This window comes from Solanum tuberosum, unplaced genomic scaffold (genome assembly GCF_000226075.1).
Source record: "Solanum tuberosum cultivar DM 1-3 516 R44 unplaced genomic scaffold, SolTub_3.0 scf00630, whole genome shotgun sequence".
Taxonomy (NCBI): Eukaryota; Viridiplantae; Streptophyta; class Magnoliopsida; order Solanales; family Solanaceae; genus Solanum; species Solanum tuberosum.
In genome coordinates this window covers 47,183-58,219 of record NW_006239566.1, presented here as the reverse complement: position 1 = coordinate 58,219, position 11,037 = coordinate 47,183, and the positions used below count along the sequence as shown (strand labels likewise).

At 30.9% G+C, this 11,037-nt stretch overlaps 1 protein-coding gene across 1 annotated transcript; it reads left to right on the top strand.

The window, feature by feature from the left end:
* The first annotated feature begins 307 nt into the window (after positions 1-307).
* On the top strand, positions 308-921 carry LOC102578418 (auxin-induced protein 15A-like). The gene has a single exon (XM_006366503.2). The coding sequence runs from the start codon at positions 391-393 to the stop codon at positions 679-681; it is 291 nt and encodes a 96-aa protein (XP_006366565.1). The 5' UTR covers positions 308-390; the 3' UTR covers positions 682-921.
* The last annotated feature ends 10,116 nt before the right edge of the window (positions 922-11,037 follow it).

The following is an 11,037-nucleotide window of genomic DNA, read 5'->3' as shown; positions in this document are numbered from 1 at the left end:
CCTCCCCCCCCCCCCCTACCTTCAAGAGATTACATGCATATTAGTCAATATTAACTACTCCATTTGTGCCATGAAAATCTTATTTGTATTACAAGAACTTATATAAAAGTATATGGTCAAAACCACATAAGCTAATAATCTAATTTTCATTTCTTTTAAATATATAATAAAAGTTTAGCATATGATTCAATAATGTAATTTAATACGCATAAAATAAAAATAAAAATAAAAATATTAAAGTTGGACTTTTGAGGCTAGAAGAGGGGTGAGTGGTCTATTTCAAGTTACCACCCACACAAAACATCCATAGCCCACATGCCTTTGTTCTTCCAATAAATACACCTCTATCTTTCTAATTCTTTGCCAACACATAAATTAAACTATTCTACTATGGCTCTAAAGAAAGCAACTCAAACAGCAACTCTTAAACAAATCTTGAAAAAATGTTCTAGCTTTGGAAAAAATGAAAATGGGCTACCAAATGATGTCCCAAAAGGACATTTTGTGGTATATGTGGGAGAAAATAGGAGTAGATATATTATTCCAATTTCTTGGTTGACTCATCCTGAATTTCAAAGTTTGCTTCAAAGGGCTGAAGAAGAGTTTGGATTTAATCATGATTTGGGAATTACTATTCCTTGTCATGAACATGATTTCTGCTCTCTTATTTCTAACTTTTGATCGATCAGTCGGTGCACTAAATATCTCGCTATGCACGGAATTCAAGAAGGGGAGAGGAGATCTAGCAAATCAAAGTGGATTTGCTAAAAAAAATAAAATAATTGTGAATACTAGAAATTTTGTATATTGGTTTTCATGCACTCTTATTGTTTTCGTCTGTGGTGTTGAATGTTTATACCCGTCGAAAATTCTTGTTTATGAGAATCAATTAAATTCCAAAAATATTTCTTTCATTGTTTTTTATTTTTATTTTTATTGCTTTTTCCAAGAAGTAATTCCCAACCTAAAAAATTATTGTTTGCAACATTTTCTCAAATATGGAAAATATATTGCAATTACAAAAAAATAAAATTATTCATGAGGATTGTGAGTATAAATCTATTTTTTTTCTTGATTGTTCTTTCTAAATATTTTCTGTCATTCGAAGGTCTTTAATAGTGTATTTTTCGAATTAGGATGATTTGGACTTCCTTAAGATTTATGTTATCTTTGTGAAAGGATTTTGTGAATCTTGTTGAATGTCAAGAAGAGTTCGATCACCTCTTGGTGTCTTTGTTTGGTTGACCAAAAAAATTAAAAAGATTATTAATAAATAAAAGAAAAACAGATGACCTGCTCAAAATTGACTAAAACCAGTACTCACCTTTGTTTTTGTTATAATATATGAGTGGATAATTGAGTGTTCAAATTAATTAATTAATTAATAATCAAGATAAACAATGACGAATGAATTGTGAACTTCTCTGAATTATTAGTTGGACCAAGTGGACAAGTTCAGACAATGAGAATAATCAATTCATGAACTCAGTAAAAAAAATAAAATCTTATTTTACTTTAAAAAGAATAATGAATAAAAAAATTAAGGATTTTTGTTTGAATAAATTAAACTCCACTTCTCAAACAATTTGGAGAAAGTTTAGAGAAAGTTTGCTCGTTTAATTTTCTGTTTTCCTATAACCATGTATTCAGTATTTGCTGATTAATTCAAATTCACGTTATCTATAATTCATTTAAGGGGAGAAAATACTTTCTTCTAATAAGAGTTTCTATGTTCTCCGTATTCGAAACTCAAAATCACTAATTAAGACTTGAAACATATATAATTGCAATAAATTTTCTCAAGTATAAAAATATACTTTAATTGTAAACAAACAAAAAATATGATCCTTTTTTATAAGATTGTGAGTACAAATAGGTATATTGATGTATTTCTCGACCTATAATATTTGAAATTTATTTTTGGCTCCGTCATCACTAATCTCAATTAGTGATAAAAATAAAAACCTGCAATAGTGAAAACACATTCTCTTGTAGCACATGGTTGTAGGACCAGAATTGGTATATGCCTAAACATTCCAATTTCCAATCACTAGATTTTGTATTAAAAAACACAAATTATCTCCTAGAGCTGTTAGTTGAAGACAAAGTTTGATTGTAATGGGGACAAAGGTGCACATGCAAACAGTGTAATTAACAAAAAGGCAATAACATCTTTCTTCATTTTTTTATTTTTAAAAAGTAAGATTAAGTTTAATATATAATAAGATAAATTAAATGTAGAATCGATTTTGTATTGATTTGAAATTAAATGGAATAATTTGTCATGCTTTTGGATTATCATATGGAAAATTTGAAGGCACAATAGCCCCCTAAAACTGTTACTTAATTCACACAACTAATTACTACTACTATATGGTTTGCTATTGCCTGTTCAAACTCTTTATACTTTGTCATAGAATCTTTTTATTACTTTCTCCATTTCAAAATATATATCATATTTTTCTTATTTATATGCTTCTTAAAGAAATATTAATTAAGAAAGATGTTTGACTAGTTCATTTAATTGCCTTGAACTTTTAAAATAGTAAGTATTTCCTTTCGTCTCAACTTATTTATAGTAATTTCTACAAATTATTTCTCAAATTATCCACAAACCTCGATAGCATACTTGTTCTTCTTTTCTTCTTGAATCTGAAATTTATTTGATGATTGGATTGCTGGGATAATTTATCAATTTTTTTTCATGACGTTCTACATTAGATGGTAAAACGTTTTTTTTTAATAAAAAGTGACTTTTTACCTAAGAGAATTCGAATTCAAGATTTTTAATTAACAATAAAAAAAATACTTACCTCTCTATCATAAACCTGAGTGATTATATAAAAATCAGTGATTCAATCTTTAATTGCGTCCAATCATTTGGGCAAGTTATAAAAATAAATGAGTAGTAACATAGCGGGTACCACCTAAGTTGTATTCAGTTGGGCCATTGGCTAGGGGGCGACCGACCATATTGACATTTGTTGATAGTTAGGCGGCTCGAATTAAAATTGAAAAAATGGTGATGCGTGTCAAATACGTATTCTATCACCTTATTACTAATTAGGTGGGTCAATACGTAGTACTACATCATTTAAATTAAAATGTACTTGGTCTTGATGATTCATAGCAATGGGCAGCAAGTTTTTGCCTCAAAGTTCTGGCATAATGGAAATAAGTTGTCGCAGGGAAGGCATATTTAAGTTGATAAGGTAAGATTTTTTTTCGACAGACAGGATCGATCTTTCGTTATTTTTAGTAGTGATTGTACGTAGGAAGGACACAGGTGGGCACGGAAACCTAGACAATATATTTTCCTGCTCATATGTGGAGAATATCTTTTCCTCCTCCCAGCAGGTGGGCTGCCCTGATTTTGCATGTTCTCTCTATTTTTTTTGTACCACATAATAATTTGCTATGCCTGACCAGCCTTGTTTAATTGTCTTGTAACAAAATAGTACGTACTTTACTGTACTAACTAATATATGTCTATAGTATTGGCTTCTTATTTATTGAAAAAATAATAAAATATTGTTGCTGTCATCAATATCGATTATAGGAGTGTATACATATTCTACTTATATAATGCTCGAAAATATATACTAGCATGTACACTGAACAAACTCATGTAATGGGAAAGCACAATACCCTTCTTTATGATTGGTTACATGTTTGTGAGCGTGCTCTGTCATCTATGCTTGGGAACTTTAGTACATGAACTTTTTAGGTCATGAACTACGATTTTCACATGTCTGACCCATGACTCACCAATACCCCGGGGTCTTGAGGTATTTGGGCCACAAAATGTTGGACAACTTATAACTCACGTTTTTGTTTGTAGAGTCTAGGAGATCCAAGTGTTGTTAACCATATAAGGAAGTCATGAGATAAGTTCAAAAATATGCGTTTGTGCCAAGGTATATTAATAGGGGTGGTGTGTTAGGCTCTTGGCTGAATCACATGCAGGTGAAAGTGGTCCAATTTTATTTTTTTCTTTTGTGGCCAATTAATCACTAGATAAGGAGAACATGTCAACTGCTGAATAGGCTGTGATCACGGGTGGAGCTAGGTGGGGTTCATGGATTCAGTCGAATTCAATCGCTTTTTCGTAGATCTTGTATTTGTACTAAAAAATTGAATAAATATATATGTATGTTAACTTGTGAATCCCTAACAATATTGATTGATGACTCAGTGGCAAGAAAGAAGTCATGGAAATGCTTTCCACACTAATGTTGTAGATTTGAATCTCACTATCAACAAAATATTCCTTTTTTTTTAAAGGAAGCATGTTTTACAATATTTTCCTTTTTTGTCCTAAATTTGAAATTCCTAAACTTTTGATCTTGGCCCCGCCTTTGGCTGTGACTACTATGAAGATATTATACCAAAAATAATCTTTAACGGTAATTAATTAACAATAATAGTTTAATTGCCGTTAAATTTATTTTTTAGACATAATTAACACTCCTTGTAAATGTCCCTAAAGTGTATAACAACATTTAATTTAATAACAACTAGCTAATGTTGATAAAAGCTTTAACACTCTTTATTGATATGCATATTTATTGTCGTTAAAAGATATTTTTGTCAGTAGTGTGTAAAGCCTTCTTGAGCATGTCAATTATGCCTAAATATTCAAACTTTTCTTTGTTAGATCTGCTTCAGGTTGCACTATAATATTAATGAAAAGATATAGTATTCTAGACTGTCATTACACGAGTCTGGAATCAAAAGGGCAATAAATTTTTTCGAAAATTCCAAAAGGGCAACTAAATTATTTATCAAATCAAAAGGGAAACAAATTTTAACGCTGTTAAAATTAAAATTTCCGCCGCAAGGCGCGAAAACCCATGAGCTTTGCAAGGCACAACAACTTTTAGCCTTGTAAGGCTCAGCCGCCTTGAGCCCTACAAGGCTCAAGGCTGTCAGCGCCTTGCAAGTGATTTATAAAAAATAATAATAAAAAAAAAATTGGTTTCTCCCTCAGATCTGCAATTAATATATATTTAGTTGTCCATCAATATTAGATCCCCAACTTATAAACCAATATCAACATGATTCCTTTTTTTTCGTTTTTGGACAATGGTGGTGTCCCCCGCCAACTTGCAGACTATTCCACCTCCAATGTTTTTCCGATATAACAATAAGTTTTTTTCTTATTTTAAAACCATCATTGAATTCAAAACTAATATTTGAGTCTGGAAATTAGACGTAAGTCATGTTTTGGGTAAGAGAGATACATTTGAATTGAAAACTAATAGTTGAGCCATTCCTTGTAGTTATTATTATTGTGTCCAATATAGATCTGACGCTAAATATAATTTTTGTCACTAAAAGTAAATAATTAGTGACGAATTTCATGTTATAGCTAATAATATTGTTATTAATGTGTTGTTTGAGGAAAAAATTGTAATGAGAAATTGGAAATGTGGCAACCATTGGAGCTTTAATGTGCACTAAGAAAAAAGTTGCACTTCAATAGATAGTGATCTTTTCAATGATGGTTTTAAAATAAGAAAAAAACTTATTGTTATATCGGAAAAACATTGGAGGAGGAATAGTCTGCAAGCCGGCGGGGGAGACCACCATTGTCCAAAAACAAAAAAAGGAAACATGTTGATATTGGTTTATAAGTTGGGGATCTAATATTGATGAACAACTAAATATATATTAATTGCAGATCTGAGGGAGAAACCAATTTTTTTTTATTTTTATAAATCACCTGCAAGACGCTGACAACCTTGCGCCTTGTAAGGCTCAAGGCGGCTGAGCCTTACAAGGTTAAAAGTTGTTGCGCCTTGTAAGGCTCAAGGCGGCTGAGCCTTACAAGGTTAAAAGTTGTTGCGCCTTGTAAGGCTCAAGGCGGCTGAGCCTTACAAGGTTAAAAGTTGTTGCGCCTTGTAAGGCTCAAGGCGGCTGAGCCTTACAAGGTTAAAAGTTGTTGCGCCTTGTAAGGCTCATGGGTTTCTGCGCTTTGCTGTGGAAACTCTAATTTTAACAGCGTTAAAATTTATTGTCCTTTTGGAATTTTCAAAAAATTGTATTGCCCTTTTGGTTTCGGACTTGTCATTACACATTCCCTACACAAAAATAATTTAGCATGAGAAGTACTAGATATCTCCGTTTCACTTTGTTTGACATTTTAAATAAAATGATATATTTTATATTTTTATGATGAAAAACTTTTGTAGCTATGCAAATGCTATAAAATGAGGATTATTCATAGTTTTCACGTAATTTATGCAAAATTCATTGTTTTTTTAATAAAATAGGATGATGTTCGTGGTCCATCGATTTTGATATCTTGAAAAAACACATTATCTTAGTAGTAAAGTTTTATAGTCATATAAATATTATGTCATATTTAAAATCGTAAGACATTGTACACGTTTTTTTTCCTTTGTTAAACTATGTCAAATCAAAACAAAGTGAAATAAAAGAAGTTATATAAATATTTTTTAATTTAAAAGACAACTTATTCAATAGAATAAGAAGAGCAAAAAGAAAATACAGACAGGGGTTGGACATTGGGGGGTGGGGGGATGGTGAGTGGTCTATTTCTTGTGCCTTTAGAAGAGGCCCTCACATATTTTGAATCTAATTATAAAAATATTATTTTTAAAAAATTATTTCCATGTTTTTTTAAAAAAAAATCCTTTAACTAATAAAAAAATTGAAATAGTTAGTTTTTTGTTAAGCTCATTTTTATCAATTAAACCAGAGTAACCTCATGTACTATTTTAATTGAAAAATAGCATCAATTAAACTAGAGTAACCTCATGTACTATTTTAATTGAAAATAGCATTAAGAAGAAAAAATAAATAAATTACTTTCCATCTTTTTATCAGTTAAAGAGATTTTAAAATTAAAAAAAAACATGTAAATATTTTTAAAAAAATAATACTCACTATCTTCTCTTTTTTGTTCCCCTTTTGATTCTCTTGGAATTTTTTTGGAGTTTTTTTTTTTTTTTTTATGGAGTAAATTGACAATGGCATGTCTCCACATATAAACCTTGCATGTGAATAATGGTGGCAAATGAAAAGTTTGAAATAACTGAATCAATAAATGAGTTATTATTTTTATTTTAAAATTTAATTAGATAAAGATAATTGGGTTAAGATAAACTAAATAAAGAGTTATAATCTAATTGATCATCCAAGTACTCTTAACCAATTTTAAATTTTCTTATAAATCATTTAAACGCCAAATAAAATAAATAAAATTTTCTTATTATTATAAGTATAACTAAATATAATATATCAAATAAAAAGTTATTTCAATATTTTTATAAATTTTTTTATAGCCCAAAGCAATTCTATTTCAGATAAATTAAATTTGAATCGATCATGATAGATTGAGTGAATAAATAGGCGAATTTGACGAATCATATTTCTCATGAATTAGTTTTGTCACCACTACATTTGACCCTGTCAAGAAGTTATCTGCAACAACATAAAGCTAGCTGACAAATGATAAAAGACCTGCAAAAAAACACTAGACATGAAATCTGAGATTAAAATGAGTACCAAATGAAATATGTCTTCAGCTTTGATGACAAGTTATATATGAACAATTCATGCTTTCCCACAGAGCTGCAAATAGGGATGTGCAACTTTAGCATTAATGGTTACTATCTTTTGTCCTTTAGCCTTCGTATTTTACACTTCACAATGACTTTGAGTTCATACATGATACAACACACATTATATAATATGTCAAAACTTAAAAGTAAGAATCATATTCCTCTTAATTTATCTTTATGTTGCACTTGTATAGTTCTTTTCATGTTAGTTATTACTGTTTCTATTTTACGAACGTTCTGTAAAGTTACATTATTTGTCTTGTCGTGTCAAATTATTGGAGAAGTCATATATTTGTTTTATAAGCACTTTATTATTGGTTAAACCAAAAATCGAATTATTAAGGACCAAAATTAATAAACCAAAAATCGATAAAAAAAAATATCTTATTGGTTTGGTTATTGACTTAGTGCATTTAAAAGCTGAAAAGCGATAAACTGAACTGATAATACATGAAACCATACTTAACCAACCAATACACACCTCTAGTTCATACATTCTTATGGAGTTTCTTATGTGTTAATTCTCTCGAGGACGTTGTTGTCTAGTTTGAAGGTGAGTTATGCTGATATTAAACGTTATATAACAAATAAATATATTTTGTGCGGGTTAAGAGGTAAGTTATTCATATATAAAATTATACGCGATGATGTCATGCCTCGAGCATACACCCTGGACGTGGCTGACACTCGAGAATTATTGTTGGTCCCTAAGCGAACCCTTGATCTGACTGACTACTTAGCGGGAGACTGACTCAAGCGGATAGAAGCTTTTAAAACAGAATTTAAATTAATAGTCTCAAAACTTCTCAACTCAAACTATCTCAAAATGATCTGTAAACAATAATTATTTGCAAAAACAGTTTGAAAAGGAAATACTGAAAGAACCCTCAACATTATCTATCTTTGAAGCCTCTATAGTTCAACATGGATGTTGGGACAAGATGTAAGACACCTCAATACTACTAAACTGAAAAATAAAAATGGAGTCCCCCAGAATGCAAGGAGGGCTCAATAAAAGTTGTCAAGGAGTGCTAAGTGATCTCAATGAAGCGCATGTTGATGATCTTGAACACCTGTATTTGCATCATAAAAAGATGCAGGTCGAATGATATCAGTACATTGAACGTACTAGTATGTAATATAGCTGAAGAGAAATAATTGAACTGAACTGAACTGAACTGAAGAGACTGAAATAATTCTCAACTAAATGCATAGCATAAATAGAGATAAGATCATTTAAAACTTCACAAGTAAATATATGATAACTCGCTGAACCGTATGTAAAAGTATAATAGAACTAAAATAAAAGTACTCTTTACTTTACTAGGGAGTTTCTCAAATCGAACCATCACTATGAGCCTCGGGATAATATAACGTCTCGCCCAAGATGCCTTATACCTTGCAAGGGTATAGAACAAACTCAACTCATGGATCCACTATAAAGGCCAACTCAAAGGCAGTGAAGAGTTGTCCGAAAGTCGGTGTGATCCTAACCCACGCTAGCTACATGGTTTATGGAAAATGTGAGTTGTCTGAACTCTTTTCCATATAGATGATAAATACTGGTTCCAAAATATATAACTCAATGCTCAAGTAAAAATACTCTCTCTGGATTGAGATATGTTCTCAAAAGAGCCTCTTGAAGAGGTAATTGCTTTGTAATAACTTGTCTGAAAAACTTTTATTCTTTTATGAAATTAGTGCTCTCTTTCTCCATGTAAAATTAAATGATACATTTGAGAATTATTTAGTTCCCTTAAACACTACTAAAAAATTATACTTTAAACTTTACTCTTAAACTCACTTTTAACTTCTCAAAATCAATTTAAGGAAAAATGTTTGATCAAAAGATTCTTAATGAAAACTCAGTAAATCAGGATCATGTGGAATATAAACATGAACAACAACTCCAAGATCTCAATGCATAGTATATAGAAACTCATAATCAAGAATTTTGAACTCAGAATCGATAGCATAACTCATATCAAGAATTCTCGAAACAGGGGTATGATCCTAGATTAATTTTTTTCAGACTGAATTTAGATGTGTCGTGAGGAAAAAACGTAGTCCATCACTATGAATAGCCTTACATACCTAGAAGAACAAAGTTCTTGGCAAAACTAGAAGAACACTTGAAAACCCTAGCTTTCTCTTCTTGGATCCCTGCTCTAAGACTTGGAAGCGTTAATGAGATTACTAAGGTTGATTAATATTGTTTAAAACCTTGTTTATTAGGTGCAAAATCGTTGGGGTACAAACTTAGAAGGGATGTGAAAAGACTGAACTACCCCTCTTAAAAAGCTGACAAAAACCTTCCACGGGGCCATCTACAGTTAGTGGTTTGCTCTAGAGACCGTAGATCCCATCCGTGGATTTCATATTGAATTTTAAGGCTCAAAACTATGACTTGTAGAAGTTTCTATGGACCATAGATTCAATCCGTAGAATTCATATTGAATTTTAAGGCCCAAAAATTCATTATATGGGTCCAACTGATGGCCCATAGAGGTTTCTACAACCCATAGAAGGGATTCATAGGTCACTAACTCAGAAAACTCTGTTGTGATAGACTCTGGTAATAAAACGATCATAACTTTTTAATTCGAACTTGAAATGAGGAAAACTTGGTGGCTTTGGAAAGATGACTCATAGAACTTTAATTTCATAGGTCATGAGACACCTAATTCATTATGTGCTGAGATATATGATTGTTTGAAGTTGACTTAAGTAGAATCTAATATCAAAACTTAATCGGTAAGAAAGCTTTCAACTCAACTTTGTGTTAGGAGATTCTAGTGACCTCAAAAATGAATGAAGTACATTACTAATTCCCTCATAGCTAATTATTACATTACTAATAGGGATCCCTTACTAATATCTGCATTACGACTCCTTAACAGTCCAAAGAAATAAATCATCTCAGGGCCTTTGTCAAGGTGAATCAGAAACAAAAGAAACAAGAAATTAGAATTAGATTGTGCGAGTTCGTTAGATTTAACTGAAATCGTTACTTTTTTAGTACCCGAATTATGTACACTACGCACACGAGTTTTAAATGTATACACATAATATGTATTAAAACACAAGAAATTGATGTGTTACCTTTTGTAGAAGATAGCGATGCCACATATATTATAACTTTGAATATTATGCATGTGAAGCCATGTTACTCGATCTTAATTATCTACAAAAAAAAAACATATGGGCTGCTAAATCATATAATGAAAGCTACCACTAGATGATAACCTACCTAACTAACGCCATTACGCCAACAATATTGAACAACCTTATTACTTATTCCTCATTGTCAATAATAATGTTTTTCGAAAGCTACATATCCTGCAATATTATATCATGAAAGTTGGACTCTTTTATTTTCAACAATCTTTTCAAGACATGTAATTTTACGGTTACCGTTATATCTACAAACAACTCGTTTATGATATTG